The sequence below is a fragment of the Hemitrygon akajei genome, chromosome 7 (assembly GCF_048418815.1).
Source record: "Hemitrygon akajei chromosome 7, sHemAka1.3, whole genome shotgun sequence".
Lineage (NCBI taxonomy): Eukaryota > Metazoa > Chordata > Chondrichthyes > Myliobatiformes > Dasyatidae > Hemitrygon > Hemitrygon akajei.
Genome location: NC_133130.1, coordinates 183999658 through 184025593, shown reverse-complemented (window position 1 = coordinate 184025593; position 25936 = coordinate 183999658). Strand labels below are relative to the sequence as shown.

Below are 25936 nucleotides of genomic sequence, written 5' to 3'. Positions count from 1 at the left end.
GCATGTAGAAGGGTAGACACACAGCCACATATCTACACATACAAACATCTCCGTACACACGGACGTGTGAGCCCGCGCATATTCATCCATACGCACTGATCTGCAGGAATCCGTACACCCAGCCACATTCTCAGACAGCTCCCTCTCCCTCTGTCTGTCTGTCTCTCTCACACACACACACACACACACACACACACACACACACACACACACACACACACACACACACACACACACACACACACACACACACACACACACACACACACACACACACACTTCCACCAAATACAACTTGGCACACTCAACAGGGAAACATTTCATTGGATTCCCGTTGCCCCTTTCACGGAGGGTATTGCTACTCGTGTAGGTCGTCCACGGGCAGTGGGAGAAGATTGTCTTTTCCTGACCACGTGGTTAGATCATACCATTTCCATTCCATTTCCTTTCAGAAGCAGAAACCAATGCCAAGAGGCCGCGGACCACGATCACTGCCAAACAGCTGGAGACACTGAAGAACGCCTACAATAACTCGCCCAAACCAGCTCGCCACGTGCGGGAGCAGCTTTCGTCCGAGACTGGGCTGGACATGCGAGTGGTCCAGGTACGGGCATGCAGTTACTGCCTTCTCTTAGACATAAAGTGGAGGATGGGAATTTAGAGCAGAGAAATTGCAGGAGATATAAGACAGGTCTGTCAATATCAAGAAAGTCAGGGACCAGTTCAAAGATTAATTTATTAACAAAGTGTACAACTCCGAATTTTACCTTCTCCAGATTGCCACAATACCAACAAAGAAAAAATGGCAGCACTATCAACAACCCCTACACAAACAAATGAACAAAAATGGAACAGGCACATCGACCCCAATATCCTCCTCCCCTGAACACAAAAAAAGAGAAAGATTGGGCGAAAAACACAGAATGCAAAAAAGAATTATAAGACATCAAAAAAGTCCACAGTTTTTTGCGTCATTCCCCGTAAACTCCAGAGACTGCTGTGCGTGAAAATCCCAGATCAGCAGTTTCTGAGGTACTCAAACTACCCCCGGCACCTACAATAATTCTGGTCAAAGTCACTTAGATCACATTTCTACCCTGTTCTGATGTTTTATCTGAAGAATAATTGAACCTCTGGCAACACACAAAATGCTGGGGGAATTCAGCAGGTCGGGCAGCGTCTGCAGTAATGAACACACGACATTTCGGGCGGAGGCACTTCGTCAGGACTGGAAAGGAAAGGGGAAGACGCCAGGGTAAAAAGGTGGAGGAGGGGAAGGAGGATAGCTAAAAGGTGATAGGTGAAACCAGGTGGGTGCAAAAGTTAATGGGCTAGAGAGAAAGGAATCTGATAGGAGAGGGGAGAGTGGACCATAGGAGAAAGAGAAGGAGGAGGGGCCCGAGGGGGGTGGTGATAAGCAGACCAGAAAAGGTAAGAGGCCACAGTGGAGAATAGAAGCCATGGTTGCATGCTTTTATGCATTAAGTTGCTGCCACATGATTGGCTGATTAGGTATTTACATTGACAAACAGGTGTGCAGATGTACCCAATAAAATGGCCATTGAATGTAAATGACTGGTTGTTTCCAGACATGAGATTCCAGGCATTTCCAGAAAGAGAAAAAGGTGGAAAAGGATTATATTCTTTGGAGTTTAGAGCAGTGACCGTTTTGAAAAAATTCAGAAAGCTGGAGAAGCCACTCAGCCCATGAACCTGAATGAAAGTTAAATACAACCATGTTTCATATTCCACATATTCCCAAACAATTTCTTACTCGTAGAACTTTTGGTGTCAGCAAATCAGGTAATTTTTAGTCTCAATCTCATCTAAATATTCCCAGCCCTCTGATTTGGAATGAAGAAAATTTCTCACGTAATTCCCAAATGTTCTTGTACCAAGACAGTGACGTCTGGTTATATATCAACCAGCCAAGGGAAACATCCTCCAAAACCAAACTGGCCAGCTCTTTAATCATTTTATATGTTTCAGTGAAATTATCCTTCATACCTCTAATATCTAAGCTATTCCAGCCCAGTCCATTCATCCTTTCCCATCAGGACAACACATCACAGTGATCAACACTCCATGCACCATCTCTATCAGGGGAAGTTTTGTTACACTCCCATTAAAGTAGATATATCCCTTCTTGGTGAGCAGACCAAAACTTTCCTCAATGTTTGAATGTGGCCTGATCAAGGATATATCTCCTCCTATCATTCCATTAAAGGGAGCAGTATAATACCTGCTTTTTTAATTGTGTCGCATACTAGATTTTCTAGGATTCATGTCCCAAGTCACCAAAGTCCATCTGAATTTTCTCTCACACCTTAAAATACCTCTTTTTTCTATTTTACCTGGTAAAGGAATAGCCTCGTAAGATGTAATATTATGTGGAGAATGTTTTAACCCCACTACTGAGCACATCTACAAGGAGTGCAGCCACAAAAAACAGAGTCCATCATCAAGGAATCCCATATTCCAGGCCGTGCTCTCTTCTCACTGCTGCCATCAGGAAGGAGGTACAGCAGTCTCAGGTCCCACACCACTAGCTTCAGGAAGAGCTATTACCCTACAACCATTGTTGTTTCCGTAACAACTTTGTTTGACCCGATAAGGTTGTTAGCCTTGAGCTGAACCCCAAACCTGGAGAATGGTGGACCACTCTTAGTCTGGCCTCTACCCTTTGACCTGTTTGGCATGATGACCCTATCAAGAGCCAAAGCATAAAGCCATGACTCCAGCCAACACAGATCTCTGGGTCATTGAGATATGCAAGCCTCCAAACCCAACAAAAAGGATGTGGTCTTTTTGGAGGTTCCATTTGATTATTTAATGTTTTATATAATTACAATGTACATTTGACTGAATGCAAATAATTCTGAAAATGTACTACAATAATTATTGAACCATGATTTGCGCAGTGAGCATTAGAAATGCAGTGTCACACAGTGCCTTCCTCTGCATGCTGTGTTGAATTCAGTTTCACTGCGGATATACATTCCATTGTCAGCTCCTCGGTGAAGTCACAAAATAAGCCCAAGATGCTGCTGTCTTAATCAGATCAGGTAACACGCAGTGGGAGTCAGACTGTTGCAGATGATATAAGTCTGCAGTAAAATCAGAATCTGTAAAGAAAAACATTAATCTATAAGAAAGCAGAAAACTCCCATTGGGTCAGGCAACATCCATGGAGGGAGAACGGAGTTAAAGTTTCTGGTCGGTGACCATTCCATCAGACTTCCCACTTGCAATGCCAACATGTTTCGTTCACATAGTATACAGAGGCACAAATTAAACCATGTACCATCACCATTCATGCGTATTTGAGGGAAATTCCTGGGATGTCATCTCTGGGAGCATGGTTTCAGGTCTCTTGCAAAGAAAATGAAAAAAACTTGCCAATAATCTTCTTCCATATTAACCATTAAATACTTTTCCATCCACATTTTTAAGACCTGAGGAAGACCTAGTATTGGTATTGTTTTACGATGAGCCTTCAGTCCCATACACGAGGTTCAGTAACAGTTACAATCCTGCCGCCATCAGGCTCCTGAGCCAGTGTGGGTAACTTCACTCACCTCAGTGCTGAACTGATCCAATAACCTATAGACTCACTTTCAAGGATTCTAAAACTCAGTATTATTTATTTACAGTTTTTAAGTTATTTGAATAATTTGTCTTTTGCACTTTGTTTGTCAGTCTCTGTTATTTATAGCCTTTCATAAATTCTATTGTATTTTCTTGTAAATGCTGGCAAGAAAATAAATTCCAGAGTAGTATATGGTGTCATATACATACTCTGATAATAAATTTACTTTGAACTTTGAATTTTATTATTGTTATATATACCATGATAGAGTGAAAAGCTTGGCTTGCTCACTCCAGATCAGATCATTACACACTGCGTTAAGGTACAAGAAAGTAAACCAACAACAATGCTGAATAAAGAGCAAAAGCTACTAAGAAAGCATAGTGCAGGTGAACAATTAAGAACAGGTTAAGCCATTACATTCTCAACTCCTCCTGGTTAGCCAGGACTTTATGGGAACAGGTAGAGGGCCCACTGATTCACAGCTGCTCAAAAATCCCTCACCAGTATGGATGAGGTAGAGGCCAGTTGCGTGTGATCAGACTGACCATGCTAATTCTGGGCACACTATTGAATCTAGTGTGTCAAAGGGCTTGGTATACTTTGCATCTGGCTCCTCAGTTTTATGTCATTTGAATGGAGGCACCAAACCAATGAGAAGAGATAAATGAGGCCTTTAGTTTTACATTATTTTACTTAATAATATTAATTGTTAGTGGTTTATTGTTTCACACTTCTAATGTATTTATTTTAATTAATTTTTTTTGCCAGTTGCATGATTTGTTCTTTTTTTTGTGCGTTAGGTGTTCGCTATTTTCTTTGAACAGGTTTCATGGTGTTCCCTTTTTTCATGGCTGTCTGTGGGAAGATGAATCCCAGGGTTACACACTGCATTCATACTTTGATAATAAATGTACTTTGGATCTTTGAATCTTTTGAATCTGAATAGCTTTGCTGACTAAAGAGACTTTTGAACTGTTCAGAAATCTGTGACAGCTGGCAAAGTATAGCAGGACCCTGAAGCGGCTGAGCGTCGAGATGTGATACATCAGGCTTCGTCACTTTACAGGACTCGCTGTATCTCATGAGATGACTCTGGGATCTGAAGTCGACCCCTTTTAGCTGTCCTTATCTGGAAAAAGTAACTCCAGATAGCAAGCTGGATCCATAATGATGGGGTCTTATGAGAGGGAGGGAACTTCTATTGCCCCCTCACCGCTGGGGCCCGCTGCTGTTCAAACTGAGCAATTTTCTGCAGCACAGCAACTTTGAATAATCTGGTATGATGACTTCATGATACTGTCTCTAAATTGCAATCATTCAAGGCTTTCTGTTTCTGTAAGGCAAGTGGTGATTTACCTTGCCAAGTGTTATAAGGAAAGTTTGAATCGATTAGGACTTTATTCCTTAGAATATATATGTCAAACTCAAGGCCCACGGGCCAAATCCGGCCCGCGGTGGATTTATCTTTGGCCCGCGAGATAATATCTAATTACTATTAAAGCTGGCCCCAGTAATCGAAGCGCCTATGGCATATGATATGGCTAATGCTGAGTTTATTTAGGTACCAGGTTTTCAGGGTTTTTAGTGTTTATTCGGCAGTCTTGCTCATAAGAAACGGAATTTGTAAAGTGAAACACTTTGTAGTTATAGCAGAGACTGAGACACATGACAGCAGGCTGAAAAAATGGAGGCAACGAAAGCTGCGTTCGCACGCGTCCGACTGATCCGGCCTGCATGAAGCTGCATTTTGCTCAATCCAGCCCGTGACCTAAAATGAGTTTGACACCCCTGCCTTAGAATGTAGAAGATTGAAAGGAGATTTGATGGAGGTATACAAAATTATGAGGGGTATAGATATTGTTAATGCAAGTTGGCTTTTTCCACTGAGGTTGGGTGGGACTACAATCAGAGGTCATGGGTTAAGGGTAAAAGATGAAAAGTTTAAGGGGAACGTGAGGGGAACCTTCTTCACACAGAGACATGAGAGTGTGGAATGAGTTGCCAGTACAAGTGGTGCATGCGAGCTCATTTTCAACATTTAAGAGAAGTTTTGATAGGCCCATAAATGGTAGGGGTATGGAGGGCTATGGTCCTGGTGCAGGTTAAATGGTTTCAGCATGGACAAGAAGGGCCAAAGGGCCTGTTTCTGTGTTGTACTTCTCTGTGGCTCTAAGTGCAGGGATGGTTAGTGATTAAGAAGTTATAACAACATTTGCAAAACTGAACCATTATAGCAGTTTGTGGGCTGATGCTCCATTTATCTTTTTTGTACCCTTCATCCAATCTCATCCTTGCAATCTCCTGTTTTCTTTATTGCTGTGGTAGCAAGCACCAGACTCGCAGGGTAAAGAAATTTCTCCTAAAATCCCTTTTGGATCTATGAAATTTCAAAGTAAATTTATTATCAAAGTGTGCATATGTCACCATATACAACCCTGAGATTCATTTTCTTGTAGGCATACTCAAATCTATAGAATAATGACCATAAGGGAATCAAAGAAAGACTGCCCAACAAGGGTGATCAGCCAGAGGGTAGCAGACAACAAACTGTGCAAGCAGAAAAAGAATAAACAATATTAATAAATATATAAGCAATACATTTTGAGAACATAAGATGATGAGCCCTTGAAAGTGAGTCCTTTGGTTGTGAGAACAATTCAGCGATGGGGCAAATGAGGTTATCCCCTTTGGTTCGAGAGCCTAGTGGTTGAGCGGTTGTCCCTGTTCCTGAACTGGGCGGCGCAAGTCCTGAGGGTCTTCTACTTTCATCCTGATGGCAGCAGCAAGAAGAGAGCGTGTCCTGGGTTGTGGGAGTCCCTGATAATGGATGCTGCTTTCCTGCGACGGCCTTTCATGTAGATGTGCTCAATGGTTGAGAGGGCTTTACTTGTGATGGACTGGGCCGCATCCACTACTCTTTGTCGGATTTTTCATTCAAGGGCACTGGTGTTTCAACACCAGGCTATGCTAGTGCGAATCAATGCACCCTCCATGACACATCTATAGTCTGTCAAAATTTTAGATGTCATGCCGAATCTCTGCAAACTTCAAAGGAAGTTGAGGAGCTGCTATGCTTTCTTCATAATTCCACTTTCGTGCTGAGCCCAGGACCAATCCTCCAAAATAACAACACCTAGGAATTTAAAGTTGCTAACCCTCTCCACCTCTGATCCTCCAATGAGGGCTGGCTCATGGACCTCTGGTTTCCTTCTCCTGAAGTCTGTAATCACCTCCTTGGTCTTGCCAACATTGAGTGAGAGGTTGCTGTTATCACACCACTCAGCCAGACTTTCAATTTTCCTCCTATATGCTGATTCAACACCACGTTTGATTTGGCCAACGGCAGAGCTATCATTAGTAATTTTGAATATGGTACAGTATATATGGCGTTAACAATGATCTTAATTTATATTCCCTGGATTTAGTCTCAGGCAAAGATGGAAATACTTTCCACGTGGCTGCCTTATCAAATCTCTCTACAATCTTAGACCTTTATGCATGTGTACATTTCTTAGAATGTACACTCAGTGACCACTTTATTAGATACCAGTGACGAAATGGAGTGGAACCCAGAGTGGACTTCTGCTGCTGTGGCCCATCCACTTCAAGGTTTGATGTATTGTGCATTCAGAGATGCTCTTCTGCACACCCCCATTGTTATGCATGTTTTTTTTGAGTTACTGTCACCTTTCTGTCAGCTTGAACCAGTCTGAATGTTCTTCCCTGACATCTTTTATTAACAAGGCTTTTTTTTTTGCCCACAGAACTGCTGCTCACTGGATGTTTTTTTTTGTTTGTTTTACACACCATTCTTCTGTAAACTCCAGAAACTGTAGTGCTTGAAAACCCCCAATAATTCATCAAGATTTTCTCAGATACTTAAACAATGCCATCTGGCACCAAGAATCATTTCCTAGTCAAAGTCACTTTGGTCACATTACTTTCCCATTCTGATGTTTGGTCTGAACAACAACTGAACCTCTTGACCATGTCTGAATGCTTTTATGCATTGAGTTCCTGCCACATGATTGGCTGATTCAATATTTATAGGTGCCTAATAAAGTGGCAACTGAATGTATATTTCTATGGAAAGAAACCAGTTTAATGGATCAGTATCGCTGCTTATCATGAACTTGATGCTGAGTTACTCAGTTTTGGCAATAGTACCAATTGTGAGTGCTTAGTTACAGTGACTGTCCACAGTTTACATTGAAGGTCATCTTTGCTGAAGGTTTGGAGCTCTCTGCACACATTGGTAATGATTAAACATTCAATGAGATGTACAGTTGTAATCACTCAGCATGGATAGCCGAATATACATTATTTTTGAGGATTGTTCACTGAAAGGCAATTGGTTGAATTCTGTCATACTAATTTAAAACACTAAATGAGAGGAAAAGGGTCAAGTGCTTTCCTGGCTAATAAAGACTTCCTGGGCTTCCAGCTGGGTACAGGTATCGATTATAACTGATGGTCCAATGTCAAACTCTGCTATCTTCTTCAGGGATGATGCCTGGGAAGAGTTTGTTTGTAATAAATGTGAGAATTAACCTGTTAGTCATGGCACATTGTGAAGCACTTCCCTTTTGACATTCTAGTTAGAAAACAAAACCATTTCTGATTATAAGCATGGAGAAAAGATGGCCTTCATTATCTTTGCTGATCTGGTGCCAAGGACTAACCCAAGGGTTATGTGTTTAAGTGGACGGCTTTCTGCAAAATTCATGGTGGGGAAAATAAAGTACTGATGACTGCATGCAGCTGTAACCACGACAACGTAAAGGAAGGATTAGGATAATGCAATGGTTTTCAGCTTTGCTAGGACACTAATGCTGCAATGTAATACTGTCACAGGGACTTTGACCTGACTTCAGAGAGCCACTGTATGAGGAGGGAACTGATGTTTTGAATTAAGCTTGATGTTGAGCTACTAATAGAATGCAGAAAAACTAATGATTGATTCCTCCACCATTCAGCTATGCTGCCAAGAATTTGTATTTATTAAACCACAAGGGTTCAGCAATGATATAAATTTTACAGAATCTGAAATATCCGTATTCAACTGGTTGATTCTCATATATTTAATACTCCATAAAGAATAAACCTATATTAGTGTGAAACCTGTCTTAGAAAGTGCACACAGAGGTCTCGGATACACTGAATATATCTGAAATGTCCTTGTCGTTGATTGAGATGTTTATAGACTGGGAAACTTGTCTTTCCATTTTTAAGAACAGAGACCTTCTAGTTGAGAGAGCTGGCTCTTGAACTGAGTAGCAGAATTGAGGCATTGCCAGGCTGCAATCCATTTTGCTGCTGATAATGGTATAAATTAGATCAAGTGCTCCTGTTTCACTGACATTTGAAGGGCAGTTGTGCTCCATTTTCTGCCTCCATGCGATTGTATGCTTGGTCACTGTAACCTTTATTATTTTCAGTTTTGCACCAATTATGATTCACATTCAAATTCTTTTTTGTTAAAATACAGTAAAACTCATAAACTCAAGAGATTCTGAAGATGCTGGAAATCTAGAGTATCACACACAACATGCTGGAGGAACTCAGCATGTCAGTCTTCATCTATGGAGAGGAATGAATAGTCAACATTTTGGACCACCCACCTATCTTCTCCATCAGTTGGCTTCACCTATCACCTGCCAGCTTATACTCCTTTCCCTCTTCCCACCTTCTTAATTTGGCTTCTTCTGTCTTCTTTTCCACTCCTGATGAAGGGTCTCAACCTGGCATAGATTTGGCATGTCATCTAAAACTTTGACAAACATCTATGGATGTGTGGTGGAGAGTATTTTGTCTGGTTGTATCATGACCTGGTATGGAAACACTAATGCCCTTGAATGAAAAATCCTACAAAAAGTAGTGGATATGGTCCAGTCCATCACAGGTTAAGCCCTCCCCACCACTGAGCACATTATACATGGAGATCTGTCGCAGGAAAGCAGTATCCATCATCAAGGACCACCACAATCTAGGCAAGCTCTCTTCTCATTGTTGTCATCAGGAAGAAACCACAGGAGCCTCAGGACCCACACCATCATATTCAGGAACAATTATTACCCCACAACCATCAGGCTCTTGAACTGATGGAGATTATTTCACTCAATTTCACTTACCCTATCTCTGAACTGTTCCACACCTATGGACTCACTTTCAAGGGCACTTCATCTCATGTTCTTGATATTTATTTATTATTTATTTATTATTATTTCTATTTTTTTGTATTTGCACAGTTTGTTGTCTGTTGCACATTGATTGTTTGTCCTGAAGAAGGGTCTCAGCTCGAAGCATCGACAGTTTACTCTTTTCCTTAGATACTGCCTGACCCGCTGAGTTCCTCCAGCATTTTGTGTGTGTTCCTTTGTATTTTCAGCATCTACAGACTTTTTCATGTTTTTGATTTTTTGTCTGTCTTGTTGGGTGCAACCTTTGACTGATTCTATTGTGTGTCTTGTATTTACTGTGAATAGCCACAAGAAGATGAATCTCAGGGTTGTGTATGGTGACATACATGTACTTTGATAATAAATTTACTTTGAACTTCAAGATAGCAGATTATCAGACTTTAACTGTTTTTAGAATGGATAGTATAAACTGGTCAATGTAAGTTTGCATTATATCAGCCTGTTCAATGATAGCATATTAACATCAATGTGTCATTCAATGGTTGAAAGTTGCACTCTCAGTTTCATCCCTAGCAGTTCTGAATAATAGGATCAGAACCTCTAAACATTGTTGCAATGGCAATGAAATATCCAGGGGCATCTTCACATTCAGCTATCATCAGTTTATTTGTATTACATACCTGTACTGATACCGTAAGCATGTTCTTGGGCTGGTGACAACCCTGAGAAGTCTACAATTTAGGCACCTACTCATAGGTGCCTAATGAAAACACTGGTTAGCCTTTTCCATGAACCATTTGTGGAGGATGATCCCAGAATAGTTTGGGGAATAGGTCTATTGACATATTCTGTGGTGTGAAGATAATCACAGAGATCAGTAATGTACAATCTGAAAGGATTCATTTATCCAGTCCTGCTTAAGGGTCTCGGCCCAAAACATCAACTATTTACTCTCTTCCATAGATGCTGCCTGGCCTGCTGAGTCCTCCAGCATTTTCAGTGTGTTGCTAGGATTCATTAATAATCTGGTGATTGGAAATCTATAACCACTTGTGTAGTACAGGGACTGGTAATGCTACCCTTGCTGTTAACTATATACATTTATGGTCTGAATGCAAGTGTAGGAGATATGGTGAATTGGCAATATTGGCAGAGTAATGGCCAATATAATTCAATTCTGAAAACCAGTAAGGGGCCGCATGGTAGTGTAATGATTAGTGTAACGTTATTACTGTGCCAGTGAGCTAGGTTCAATTCCCACCACTCTCTGTAAGGAGTTTGTACATTCTCTCTGTGACCGAATGCGTTTTCCTCCGAGTGCTCAGGTTTTCTCCCACATTCCAAAGGTGTGAGGGTTAGTTAATTGGTCACATAAATGTAAATGGGTGGTATGGGATCATTGGGCCATCAGGGCTCATTACCGTGCTGTATCTCTAAATATGAAAAATATGAAGTGCTGGTTTTTGAGAGGACTAGTGAAAAATAAATGGTAGGACCCAGAGAGGAACTGAAGAACAGAGAGAGCTTCCTATATATATAAAAGGATTTCTGAAGATAGCAGCATATAAGGTAGTTGAGAAAGCATATGGGATGATTATTTTTATTGGCCAGGGCACTGAATATAAAAGTGGGGGGGGTGGTATTATTGTACAACCATATTAAAATAATCAGGCTTTGGCTAAGGTACTAGGTGTAGATTTGGTCACTGCACTAGAGGAAGGATGCAGTTGCACTGGAGAGAATGCAAAAGAAGGTCTTCAGAATGACACCTCAGATGGAATGGTTCAGCCTAGAAAAGAGTCTGGAGATGCTGGGTTTGTTGTCCCTGGAGTGGAAAAAGTTGTGGGGTAACCTGACTTGAGAGTGTACCTTGATTGTATAGTGAGAATAATTTCACCATTGAAGGGGTCCATAATCACGGGCTATGAGTAAAGTCAAGATGCATGAGAGGGTGTGAAAATTTTGTTTCACCCAGAGAATGGTTGAAATTGGGATCACACTACTTGAGAGAATGGTGGAGGCAGGTACTCTCATCATATTTAAGAAGTATTTAAATAAGCACATGAAGCACTTTGGTATAGAAGGCTAAGGGCTAAGTGTTGGACAGTGGGGATTGGTATAGTTAGGTGAATGATATTTAGCATGAACATGGTGAGCAAAAAGGGCCGTTTCTATGCTGTATGATTCTATTATTCTAGGATAAAATTTCAAACTGAGATTGAAAGTGATTTCATTCAGTCTGAAGCCAAAATCTAAATAAAGTTTAATACTACGTGAAGCAGGCCATGAAGTTATGAGGTGTGATTGCTACTGTCATGTTCCAGTCCATGAAATCTGCATTCCGGTTTGCGGTCCGGTCCATAGATCCTTATTCTGGGTTTTCCTGTTTTCCTTGGTTCCATTGGGTGCCTTAATTGAGGCACCTGATTCTCGTTTTGGGCTGGCTCCATAAATAGCTTCAGGATTCAGCTTCAGGCTGCTGGACTGCTCCCTCCCTGGAACTGATATCTGTGTGTGCCTTGCCCAGCCTGGTGCTGGAGATTCTGTGTCTGAGTCTGAGTCCTTGGCAGTTTTCCTTATCAGGCATCCTCTGCAGTCATCTTGGCCCTGTGTCCAAGAAAGGGTCCTGGCCCTATGCTCCAAGGAGGAGTCCTGGCCCTGTACCCAAGAGCCTAACTAAGCCTAGTCCAAGAGCCTCATCCTGTGCTGGACATTCCTCACCCTGCCTGGTGCTGGAGTTCCCTCGTCCTGTGCTGGACATTCATCACCCTGCCTGGTGCTGGAGTTCCCTCGTCCTGTGCTGGACATTCCTCACCCTGCCCGGTGCTGGAGTTCCCTCGTCCTGTGCTGGACATTCCTCACCCTGCCCGGTGCTGGAGTTCCCTCATCCTGTGCTGGACATTCCTCACCCTGCCTGGTGCTGGAGTTCCCTCGTCCTGTGCTGGACATTCCTCACCCTGCCCGGTGCTGGAGTTCCCTCGTCCTGTGCTGGACATTCCTCACCCTGCCCGGTGCTGGAGTTTCCTCGTCCTGTGCTGGACATTCCTCACCCTGCCCGGTGCTGGAGTTCCCTCGTCCTGTGCTGGACATTCCTCACCCTGCCCGGTGCTGGAGTTCCCTCGTCCTGTGCTGGACATTCCTCACCCTGCCCGGTGCTGGAGTTCCCTCGTCCTGTGCTGGACATTCCTCACCCTGCCCGGTGCTGGAGTTCCCTCGTCCTGTGCTGGACATTCCTCACCCTGCCCGGTGCTGGAGTTCCCTCATCCTGTGCTGGACATTCCTCACCCTGCCCGGTGCTGGAGTTCCCTCGTCCTGTGCTGGACATTCCTCACCCTGCCCGGTGCTGGAGTTCCCTCGTCCTGTGCTGGACATTCCTCACCCTGCCCGGTGCTGGAGTTCCCTCGTCCTGTGCTGGACATTCCTCACCCTGCCCGGTGCTGGAGTTCCCTCGTCCTGTGCTGGACATTCCTCACCCTGCCCGGTGCTGGAGTTCCCTCGTCCTGTGCTGGACATTCCTCACCCTGCCCGGTGCTGGAGTTCCCTCGTCCTGTGCTGGACATTCCTCACCCTGCCCGGTGCTGGAGTTCCCTCGTCCTGTGCTGGACATTCCTCACCCTGCCCGGTGCTGGAGTTTCCTCGTCCTGTGCTGGACATTCCTCACCCTGCCCGGTGCTGGAGTTCCCTCGTCCTGTGCTGGACATTCCTCACCCTGCCCGGTGCTGGAGTTCCCTCGTCCTGTGCTGGACATTCCTCACCCTGCCCGGTGCTGGAGTTCCCTCGTCCTGTGCTGGACATTCCTCACCCTGCCCGGTGCTGGAGTTCCCTCGTCCTGTGCTGGACATTCCTCACCCTGCCCGGTGCTGGAGTTCCCTCATCCTGTGCTGGACATTCCTCACCCTGCCCGGTGCTGGAGTTCCCTCGTCCTGTGCTGGACATTCCTCACCCTGCCCGGTGCTGGAGTTCCCTCGTCCTGTGCTGGACTTCCCTCGTCCTGTGCTGGACATTCCTCACCCTGCCCGGTGCTGGAGTTTCCTCGTCCTGTGCTGGACATTCCTCACCCTGCCCGGTGCTGGAGTTCCCTCGTCCTGTGCTGGACATTCCTCACCCTGCCCGGTGCTGGAGTTCCCTCGTCCTGTGCTGGACATTCCTCACCCTGCCCGGTGCTGGAGTTCCCTCATCCTGTGCTGGACATTCCTCACCCTGCCCGGTGCTGGAGTTCCCTCGTCCTGTGCTGGACATTCCTCACCCTGCCCGGTGCTGGAGTTCCCTCGTCCTGTGCTGGACATTCCTCACCCTGCCCGGTGCTGGAGTTCCCTCGTCCTGTGCTGGACATTCCTCACCCTGCCCGGTGCTGGAGTTCCCTCGTCCTGTGCTGGACATTCCTCACCCTGCCCGGTGCTGGAGTTCCCTCGTCCTGTGCTGGACATTCCTCACCCTGCCCGGTGCTGGAGTTCCCTCGTCCTGTGCTGGACATTCCTCACCCTGCCCGGTGCTGGAGTTCCCTCGTCCTGTGCTGGACATTCCTCACCCTGCCCGGTGCTGGAGTTTCCTCGTCCTGTGCTGGACATTCCTCACCCTGCCCGGTGCTGGAGTTCCCTCGTCCTGTGCTGGACATTCCTCACCCTGCCCGGTGCTGGAGTTCCCTCGTCCTGTGCTGGACATTCCTCACCCTGCCCGGTGCTGGAGTTCCCTCGTCCTGTGCTGGACATTCCTCACCCTGCCCGGTGCTGGAGTTCCCTCGTCCTGTGCTGGACATTCCTCACCCTGCCCGGTGCTGGAGTTCCCTCATCCTGTGCTGGACATTCCTCACCCTGCCCGGTGCTGGAGTTCCCTCGTCCTGTGCTGGACATTCCTCACCCTGCCCGGTGCTGGAGTTCCCTCGTCCTGTGCTGGACATTCCTCACCCTGCCCGGTGCTGGAGTTCCCTCGTCCTGTGCTGGACATTCCTCACCCTGCCCGGTGCTGGAGTTCCCTCGTCCTGTGCTGGACATTCCTCACCCTGCCCGGTGCTGGAGTTCCCTCGTCCTGTGCTGGACATTCCTCACCCTGCCCGGTGCTGGAGTTCCCTCGTCCTGTGCTGGACATTCCTCACCCTGCCCGGTGCTGGAGTTCCCTCGTCCTGTGCTGGACATTCCTCACCCTGCCCGGTGCTGGAGTTTCCTCGTCCTGTGCTGGACATTCCTCACCCTGCCCGGTGCTGGAGTTCCCTCGTCCTGTGCTGGACATTCCTCACCCTGCCCGGTGCTGGAGTTCCCTCGTCCTGTGCTGGACATTCCTCACCCTGCCCGGTGCTGGAGTTCCCTCGTCCTGTGCTGGACATTCCTCACCCTGCCCGGTGCTGGAGTTCCCTCGTCCTGTGCTGGACATTCCTCACCCTGCCCGGTGCTGGAGTTCCCTCGTCCTGTGCTGGACATTCCTCACCCTGCCCGGTGCTGGAGTTCCCTCGTCCTGTGCTGGACATTCCTCACCCTGCCCGGTGCTGGAGTTCCCTCGTCCTGTGCTGGACATTCCTCACCCTGCCCGGTGCTGGAGTTCCCTCGTCCTGTGCTGGACATTCCTCACCCTGCCCGTTGCTGGAGTTCGCTTGTCCTGTGCTGGACATTCCTCACCCTGCCCGGTGCTGGAGTTCCCTTGTCCTGTGCTGGACATTCCTCACCCTGCCTGGTGCTGGAGTTCGCTTGTCCTGTGCTAGAGATTCCTTGCCCAGCCTGGTGCTGGAGTTCCCTTGTTGTGTCCAGGAGTCTTTTGTCCTGTCCAAGCCACATCCAAGGACCTTGTCCTGTCCAAGCCACGGCTTTGTGTTCTCATCCTGTCATGTGCCTTGTCCTGTGCAGGAGTTCCATGTCTGGTCCTGTAGCCATGTCTTGTCCTCGTCTAGATCTGGGGTCCAAGCCTGAGTCAAGATCCAGGTTCTGGGTCCCTGTCCAGTCTCTGGCTTGGAGTCCTAGCCCAGGCTCCTAGTTCCAAGTTCCTTGTCCTGGTCCTGCTTTCCTAGTCTTAGTCCTAGCTGTGGCCCTGAATCCTAGTCTCATCCAGGAGAAAGAGAACTGTAGACCAGTTAACCTGACAACAGTAGGATAAATACTAGAATCCATTACTAAATTAGTGATTGGAGAGAATTTGGAAAATGATATTAAGTTAGGGCAGGGCCTACATGGATTTATAAAATTGAATCTGAGAGTGTTTTGTAGTTTAACTAGTAGATTAGATAGGGCAGAAACAGTAAATATGATGTACTTTCAGAAGACCTTTGTTAAATTATAAAATAAGGTTATTAAATTATGCATCATAATGGACAGAAAACAAAGAAAAGCAAGAATATTTTGTGAGATTTGGACTGGTTTGACTACTGCAGTAGTTTCGTTTTGATTTTGACTATTTTCAAAGCTGTTGGGTTCCTTCTGCAATGAAACGCCTGACCATTCTTGAATTACTTTTCATGGCCACGGCTGCCTTGGAAATCTGGCAAGAACGGTATAAGCGTTCAACCCTCCCCAGATTTTTTTTAGCTGGGTTAAAAACATGCTGCTGGAGAAAATCTGTGTGTCAGGCAGCATCTCGGGAGACAGGGGGTCAGTTAATGTTCTGTGTTTAGACCCTGCGTTGGATTTACCTAAGTACTCTGCTCAGAATTTAGGCTGGTTTACTAACTTGGGTTAGCCTGGAGTGACTGAACTGAGTGTCAAAACATTGTTTTGGACCTGAGCATCCTCTTTCAGTTCTTAAATCACTGTGAAATGTAAGAAACCAGCCCTCAGCTTAAATGCTTTCATTAAATGTTTTGGCATTGCTCTGGTTCTGTGAGTAACGATGGTAGACAAGTATAATTTGGTGAATGAGGACTGTTAGGCCTGCGCCCCAACTCTGAGGGGTCGAAGGGTATAAAGTAGCCCCCTCCTTTTTGAGAATCACAAGATCGCTATTAATTCAGGTCAGGAGACCCAGGAAATGAGAGAGAGATGCAGAATCCACAGGGGGTTTGGAATGTCCTGGCCCTTCAACGATACAAAGCCACGGGAACCGGCCGTTGTCTCTTGGAGACGGAATTGTGTATTGAGCGCTGTGCTATTCATCGACGTCCTCAAGGAATGAGCAACGTGGGCTGGTTGGGGGGATGGCATCCTCCCCAACCTGATTGACATCTGAGACCCCGTGAGTAAGGATAAAAGAGGGTCTGGGGAACAACCCCTTTTAGACGCACCAGGAGAAACAATAGAAATCCCATGACAGCGTTTAATAGCGACAGCCGGTGGAAAGCCCACGTGCGTCCTTTTTCATTTGCCTTGAAATTGGTGGGACTGACCAAGGAAGATGGCTTAGCTAAAATGAAAAGGACACCGACGACATTTCGAAGGATCGACATCATAAAACGGAAAACGGGCAAGTTCTAAACCTCCGTCTCTCTCTCCAACCAAAAGCTGCAGCCTGAATGAACTTGAGTGACTTTTATATTTCCATCGGACAATACATTATCCCCTAGACAACGATAGAGCTATTTCTTATTGATTATTATTATACCCGCGCTTTTAGGTTTAGTATTGATGACGTATATTATCTGTATGTTTGCATTGATATTATTTTTGTGTATTTTTATCAATAAATACTATTAAAAATAGTACCATCAGACTTCAACGGACCTCTCTATCTTTGCTGGTAAGTGACCCAGTTATGGGGTACGTAACAGGACAAAGTGTTCCTCTCCATCTCTGACAAGGACAGTTGGACTGAAAATGTCAAGATCTATTTACTTATTGAGATACAGTGTGTAATAGGCCCGTCTAGCCCTTCAAGCTGTGCTGCACACCAATCCCCTGATTTAACCCCTGGCCGAATCATGGGACAATTTACAATGACCAATTAACCTACCAACTGGTATGTCTTTGGACTGTGGGAGGAAACCAACGTGCCCAGGGGAAAACGTACAAACTCCTTACCGATGTTAACGATAGGGACAATTCTTACTTCAAGCAATAACTATTATACTATGAAGTAGTAGGGTGGAGCTTACACTTGCCAAACTTGTAATTCTTACATCTCTGTTGCTATTTCAAAGGGAAACATGAAGAACTCAGAATTTTACTGAACTTTAAACGTAAGGTACAATGACGTCTGGGCCTACCAGAGTATGAATGTTAAACTTGTTGAAGAAAAAAACGGTCCACATTTGTAATTTGCCTTTGATTCAAATTAATTTAGGAAATCACAAAACACTTCACAGTCCACGAAGAATAACACTGGACAACAAAGTTTTTGGAAGTGTTGCCCGGTCAGAATTTTTTTTGATAGTGCTTAAAGCTGAATACCAGTATAATTTCAGATTACTTGTATCACTTAAAAATTTGAAAAAAACAAGAAATTAACTTTTATTGAATATAATGCATTTAATTGCATGACAGTGCTGACACTTTGCAATAGTTCAACCAACCTAAAAATGTTTTGTTGATGTTTTAAGTTTGTACTCAGTGTCTGAGGCTTCTCAATTAAATATACAATGATAATCAGCCAGCATTCATGGATTCCAGTTGCTGTAATGTCGTTTCTGCATGACTGTAATGTCCTGGTGAAACCTTTCACCGTGCTCATCACTGACAGCACCAAAATTTGCCCAGAAGAAGTCTAAATGGGAATGCTGGAAGTTAATCTTTAGTGATATGTTGCACTTCATAGATTTGTATGCTTGAAGCATTTTGTTAACCAGCTGTGCGTAGTTTGGTGCACTGTAGTTGCCAAGAAAATTTTCAATGACATCCTTGGATGCCTTTCGTGTGATTTGCTCCGGTCCCACTAAAAGTTCTTTGAATTGCCTGTCGTTGATGACCTGTTTGATTTGTGGACCAATAAGAAAGCTGTCCTTAATCTTGCCATTAGCTATTCTCACAAATTATGTATTGAAATAACAAATATGGACATTTTTTTAAAAAATGGTGTGTGATAGGGAAATTTCATGGTGATTTTCATGATCAGCAGCCCAAAATCCTTAAGGTACATCCAAAGGTATTCAGGAAGTAAAATCTTTTGTCCAGTGTAATCAATCTTTTAATATAGGAAATGTCATGATCAATTTGTCCAAAGTAAGACCTCACAATGAGCTATGTGACAATGACACAAAAATCCTTTTTGGTTATCTTCCTGTCCAGAACGTGGGACCCTGAGCACTTGCTTGCTCCAATGGTCAGATGGGTCCTCAGTTTAACATTATATCTGATGCACACCACCCTGACAGTGCAATGTTCCTCTAGTATTTTGATTGTGTGTCAGTCTGGATTAGGCCCTGAAGTCTCTGCAGTCTGACTCAGAGGTGAGAATGCTAAAAATCATGTCACAGCTGACAAACTGTGTGCATTCTTCTGGCCTCTAAGTACAGTGCATCACTCAATGAAGCATTGATCATTACTACCACATATCATTGCCCTTGAAAGCAATGATGCTGACTTCCATATTTCATGGAATGAAACTGTCATCCAACTAAATTCATACACTGATGAGAAAAATTATTTGACTCTTTGGACATAATTCAACCCTGCTTCTGCCTCCAATAGGTTTGGTTTCAGAACCGAAGAGCAAAGGAGAAACGATTGAAGAAAGATGCTGGCAGGCAGAGATGGGGTCAGTATTTCAGGAACATCAAAAGATCCAGAGCAAGCTCCAAATCAGATAAAGACAGTGCCCAAGATGATGGGGTGGCCAGCGATGCAGAAGTGTCCTTCATAGGTTTGTACATGTCAGAATCTGAGTGCTTTTCATAATAAACCCTGCAGTTAGCTTCTCAGGACTATTATAACACTGGGAGAATGCTTAAAGGCTGGGATTGTTCCAGTCAGAATAGAAAAGATTAAATGAACATAATGATCTTCAAAGTTATGTGGGATTTTTATCCATTGACAGGAATGGCCACAGACTTGAGGTTATTTGCCAAAGAGTTAGGGGTGTGTGGCAGAGAATTTTATTAGTAATTCCATGAGTTTTTAAAATCTAGAATGCATTACCATAAAGACTAGTGGAAGAATATTTAATAATAACTTAAATTGAGTTGGATGTATAGTTGAAAACTTTGTTGGGCTGCAGGGAAAGAGATGAGGGAGTGTGGGACTGACTAGTCAGGTTTTACAAAGATGTAGACATATGACCCATCTAAAGGCATAGACTGCAGATGTTGGAAGTGTTTCAACTTGAAGCATTGACAATTCCTTTCCCACCACAGATGTTGTTTCACCCAGTGAGTTCATCCAGCAGGCTGTTGCTGTTCTAAAGGTGCCATGAGTCCAATAGGTTCTCTACAATAAATCCAAATGGACAATGAAAATATATGAAATTTAATAACAAAATTATCTATTTACAGAACTTCCCCATTCCAGCACCACACAACCCAACTCTCTAACTTGACGTTTTCATTTAAAATAAATTAGTATGAAATGGAGGAGTGTTCTGCTGGGGATGGTTAGCGAGAGCCTGACAAAGTTGCTGGAGAAATGCATCTAGGCCCAAGCTGCCTTGTCTCTCCTCTCTGACTACAGTGTGTATACAATTCCTTATCTTGAACTGTCCAGCTTATAGAGTCAGGACCAATTCAGCATGGATACACACCCATCAGCCCGAGGAGTCCATGCTAACCATTGCGCCCATTGAGCTAGTCCCAATTCCTGCCTTTTGTCCATATCCTTCTAAGCCTTGCTCCTTCAGCTGCTTCTTATAAATTGTACCTGCTTCGACCACTTCCTCTGGCAGCTCGTTTCATATACTCTGCACACTGCATGAAAAGGTTGTCCCTTGGGTCTCTTTCACATCTTTACCCTTTAACCTTAAAGTTGTGTCCCCTAATTGTGGTCTCCCCCTATCCTGGGGAAAAGCTTGTCTATGCTCTGATAATTTCAAACACGTCTATAAGTAGACCCCTCATTCTCCTGTGTTACAAGGAAAAAAGACCTATAAAAAAAGACCCCATCTAAAAAGTTCACCACAAGGAATGAATAAATATTACTGATAATTGATTACATCTATTTGGAGGAAACCTTTTTTTACCCAACCTCTCCCTATAACTCAGGACCTCTAGTCCTGGCAACATCCTGGTAAATCTTTACTGAACTCTTTCTAGTGTAACTACACATCTTTCCTATAACATCAAACCAATCCACCTATTTATCCCAAGCTTAGGTACAGATCAATTTACAATTACCAAATAACCTTTTAACCAGTACGTTTTTGAAGTGAAGGAGGAAACCCATGGGATCATGGGATGGACGTACAAAGAGCGCAGGAACTGAGCTCTGAACTCCGAATCCCCGAGCATGGCGCTATTGTTTCAGGAAATATTCCTAGACGCATTTAACAAATTTCACCCAGTCCAGGCCCTTAACACTCTCAGTGGCCCAGTCAATGCTGAGGAAATTAAAATCTCCCACCAACATAACTATTATTCTTACAACTATGAGAATATTTCTACAATCCTGCTCCTCAAGTTTCTTCTGACTGTTGTGGGGGGGGGGGGCACTAGAGTGATCCTCCTCTTCTAGTTTCTAAATTATACCCATATGGCCTGATTGGATATTGCCCCAGGAAAGTAATCTCTAAGTATTGTATTACATCCTCATTAATTCAAAAGGCTACACTGCCTCCTTGCTTACTTGTACCTCTGTCCCGCGGTGCCATCTATACCTTGGACCGCCCCTCCCTCAGCCACGTTTCTGCTATGGTTATAACATCCCAGTCTCCAGAGCCAATCCACACAGTTCATGTGCCTTACCCGTTAAACCTGGACTACTGAAACGCACACTGTTTAACTTATCCCTGCCTTTACTCGGCTTGCTCTGCTACCTACTGCTTTATCCATGACTTGCTCCTGCTCAGAGTCCCACGTCCCACACTCCTCCCCTCTCCTCTCTGCCAATCTAGTTAAACTATGTTGCTCGAGCAAAATTTCCCTTTCTGATTCAAGTGCAACTTCTCCCTCTTGCCATTTTGATAATTTAAAAAAGATTTAAATTTAAAACACATCTCACGGTCTCCAAAAGGTTTCCTCCAAATAGATGTAATTAATTATCCGTAATATTTATTCATTCCTTGCGGTGAATTTTTTAGAATAATCCCCAGCAACAGACCTCAGAAAATGAGGTGTTTGCAGTGGTTTTGTGAATGACTAACTAGAAATGGAGGCGAAATACTGTAGAGGGTAGAAATTTGAAATAAGACGGAAAATTATTCTGTGGAATTTGACTTGTAGTTGGATTTGATGTCACAGCTTCCCCCGGGTCGTGTCTGTTGAGTTCTCTGGAAGAGTGGGCGTAAAATATATATAAAAAATCTTCCCGGTAAGCGGACGGCCCAGCGCTTAAGCCCTGAGAGATCGAGCGAAATCTGGTGCCGGGTAATCTGGGAGTTGGGAAGGAACTGCTTCATCGCACGTGGGTGGAAAGGTCAATCTTTCGGGATTTTAACGCGCATTTGTTCTTTTTTTTTGTCCGCACGTATAGATGAACATTCGATGTCAGACATGGGGCATCCGAATGGGATGTATAGCAGCATGAACGACGCCTCTCCAGGTCTGGGCAGACAGACTGGGAGCAACGGAGGTTTCACCATAGACGGGGCACTGCCGCAGGACCAATATCACGACCTGAGATCGAACAGTCCTTATGGGATCCCCCAGTCGCCCGCGTCACTACAAACCATTCCTTCCCACCAGCCTCTTATTTCAGGACTCGTGTACCAGGACGCTGGTTTAGGCCTTATTGCTCAAGGAGGAGGAGGAGGAGGAGGACAAGGTATGAGCCAGGCCATGCATGTTTTAGGAGCAAACGGACCCAGTTCGGATCTCTCAACAGACAGCAGCGGAGGGTACCCCGATTTCCCGGCTAGTCCGGCATCCTGGCTGGACGAAGTGGAGCACGCACAGTTTTAACAAGCAAGCACACACACACACACACACACACACACACCTTGTTTTGAAACAATAATGTTCGATCAATCGAAGCAACAACATTGTAAGGTTTTCCAGCTGTGTCGAGGATCGACCTCTCATCGTGTGATCGCAAAGGTCCCCCAGTGACACGGACGAGAGCGGCATCAGCTCCAGCCCTTCCTCAACTCTCGTTTCATTGTTTGAAAAGCTTTCCGTGCGTGGCAACCAAGTTACTGTTGGGCTTTTCCCCGAAACATCAACTGGCCTTGTTAAATATTATTTTGGTGTTGACCCACATTGCTCTTTTTACGTTATATCTGATTATGTGTAAATCCTATAGCCCGTAGTTAATGTGATTCAGTGTGATCCTGGCTATGCATTTCAATGCATTACCCCTTAACAGCAGCGCTACGAACGATCTCTTTTTTAAAGAAGTGTGGAAGCAGTTATTGAACAGAACGGCGTGTTAGAAAATTGCCTGGTGTTAAACGTCTGATATTGTCAAAAGTCCTTTTAACCATTTTTATATCCTAGGGACTAGTGTTGGCCACGGGGTGGGAGGGAGAGGGATGGTTGTTGGGAACTTTTTTTAAACGTATTTTACTAATTAGTTATCCTCGATGGAGGGGTCTTTCCGTGCGCACATCGGATGTCCTGTGTTCCGTTCCTAGTGGCAATGGTGTGTTTGCACTTGATAAGTTGTGAATCGTGTTGGGATGTCCCGCAGCCCGAAAAGAGCGCGATATCTTTGCATGTTATTTACTCTTAACGCCCACTGTCAATGCCTGTCTGTAGAAAGTGGAACATTGAACTAGTGGCACTTCCCCGAGTGTGGCCAACAGTAATTTTTAAGCCTTCGTCATAATTATTTTTGGACTGACGTCTGATATACCAATTGCACTTTGCAATGTCTGTTTATTGCCAAATATCTCCCAGCGGGAAGGGAAAACGAGGAGAAATCACTCTGTACTTCTGTTGTGTATTTTTACTGTGGAAAGCAGTCTGTTTAGCGGTATTTTTAGGATGACATTAGTAAAGCAATTTTAGAGAAAAAAAATTGGGGGGAAAAGCAAAAAAAAAGACACGCTTCTTGTCACCACTTGACTTTCTGGGTTTCTCGGTGGTTGGTACGACCATGCATTTTGTCAATCAGAGATATAAAATGTAAGGTGTTTTATGTATACAGATTGGACTTGGAAATCGTCGTGGGTCAAGTGTAAATGTTTTATTGTCTTTTATTTATTCTCTCTAAACGATTAGTAAGAGAAATCTTTAATAAATTTATCAGCGAAAGTAAGACGGCATGTGTAGAGAGCTTTGCTTTATCTGCTGCCAATGAAGTAGTGGTGACTCCAACCGTGGTCGCCTTTTCGCTTTGATACCGGTATCCACTGATCCTACGCGAAATAGATTTGGTCAGTTCCTTGTTCGAATTACACGTTAAGCCTATGTGACAACAACGCTACATTTTGCTGTGCCGTTATCTCGGGTTATGATAGCGATAGGTCGACGCGTTTTGAGCGGGAAATATTGTTTAATCTTGGGACTTTCACATATAGAGCACGCGTAAAACCACTCAACGCCCACAACAGACAGTAGGAATACAGGGCGCTAAAGGCCATTCGAGCCATCGTCCCACTTCCAGATTCATTCCCCAAAGGTCTACGTTTTCCCTTTCAGTTTGTTAACTCACCCCGACAGAAAGCTAGTATTGACTCTGCTTTCACTATCGGGCTATACTTTCCAGAAACTCTTCATTGGCAACTTTGCACATCGCGACATACGTTTCTGTCCGGAGACTCCGCAGGAACCTCCTCGATTAACGCCAGAATCAGATTTCATATCACTAGCGTGTGTCGTGCAACATGTTGTTTTGCAGCGCAGCACAGTACAATACATACAAGCAAGCTGTAAATTACAATAAGAACTGTAGATATATATTTAAAAAATAACTAAGTAGAGCAAATAGTGATCAAGAAATAGTGAGGCAGTATTTATAAGCTGGTTCATTGTCCGTTCAGAAATCTGATGGCGGAGGGGAAGAAGCTGCTCCTAAAACGTTGAGTGTGTGTCTTCAGGTTCTGGTACCTCCTCCCTGAAGCAGCCCAATGGTGAACGTGAGCCATTTTTCATCTGATCGAGGGACAGCTTCCCTAATTTTCGCACAAAGCTGAACATCCAGAAAATCTCCACCACGGATCATCCAGTGTAAAGGAATGTTAGAAACGATGGCGAGTTGTCATGCAAGAAATTCTGGTAGGTGTTTGCCGATCCAGTATATGACTACATTAGACATCTGACGAGAATGGGGGATCATGTCAGCGAAAGCGTATTTTTACCTGAAACTCAGATGATATAAAGTAATATTCACCGTGGCAAAGGATAGAAGGAAATGTTTCTCCCCCTAGGTATTTTGTCCCATCGTCAGCCATTTTACCATAGCTGGGAGACTAGTGAACAAAGTTGAATGGATATGTTATCTATATCTGGGAGTTCAGCAGCGACCAGTGAATTGATATTTCTTTACGGTGCAGAAAGGCACTTGGCCATGCCAGCAATGAGAACAACTGCATCAATCCCCTTCTCTGATCCCCCCCCCCCATAGTCTCGCTCCCGAGCCCATTAATTGTCTGCTGATTCTCCCAGCACCCACCTATGCTAGGGGTGGTTTACAGGATCGATACACCGGGGAAGCTTACAGTTATTAGAAAAATGTGCACGATCATACAAACAGAACTGAAGGTTAGGTTCAAAGTTAAGTCACTGGATCCGCGAGGCGACAGCTCTACTTGCTTTTGTGTCTTTTTTTTTGAATACCAGAGCAGCTTGTGGGTGTAATTTAACGGCAGGGTAGGGTTTTACAGGGAAACGGCAAATATCACATTCTTATGGAAAAGGGGGAGACATCCAAGTCAATTTTGCCTTAACAAGTAAAGATCGTTTGAAATGTTCTAATAATTTCGCATCACTGTACGTAATAAGAGCTTTATAGGTAGGTCCAAAGAAGTGTAAATACCGTTTGATTTTGAAATGAATAGTCAGAGAAGTTATTGCTGAAGTTATTGTTTACTTTATTCCATCCTGGCAATGACTTAGAGAAGCTACAATACTGGATTATAGTGGTCGATCTTTGTGAATTAATCGTCCCAAACGTGACTCTACACAACTCTTCCTAATGGAGTGCATAGGGAACCAGACGCCTAGCATCTATTCCCGTCAAACACGGTCAATGTTCTTATGCAGAATTTGTAAACAAAGCGTTCTGTCAGGCTGTCGATTTTATATTGGTGGGTAGCAGATTCAGAAACC

The 25936-nt window shown here is 44.3% G+C and overlaps 1 protein-coding gene across 3 annotated transcripts in view; it reads left to right on the top strand.

Moving 5' to 3' along the window:
- Window positions 1-23911, top strand: part of lhx3 (LIM homeobox 3) — a 65732-nt gene extending 41821 nt beyond the window's left edge. For all 3 annotated transcript variants that reach the window (XM_073052856.1, XM_073052858.1, XM_073052857.1), the window contains exons 4-6: window positions 453-604; window positions 19272-19443; window positions 22200-23911. In XM_073052856.1, coding sequence (XP_072908957.1) covers window positions 453-604; window positions 19272-19443; window positions 22200-22627 — 752 coding nt within the window. In that variant the 3' untranslated portion in view covers window positions 22628-23911. The remainder of the gene's footprint in view (window positions 1-452; window positions 605-19271; window positions 19444-22199) is intronic.
- The last annotated feature ends 2025 nt before the right edge of the window (window positions 23912-25936 follow it).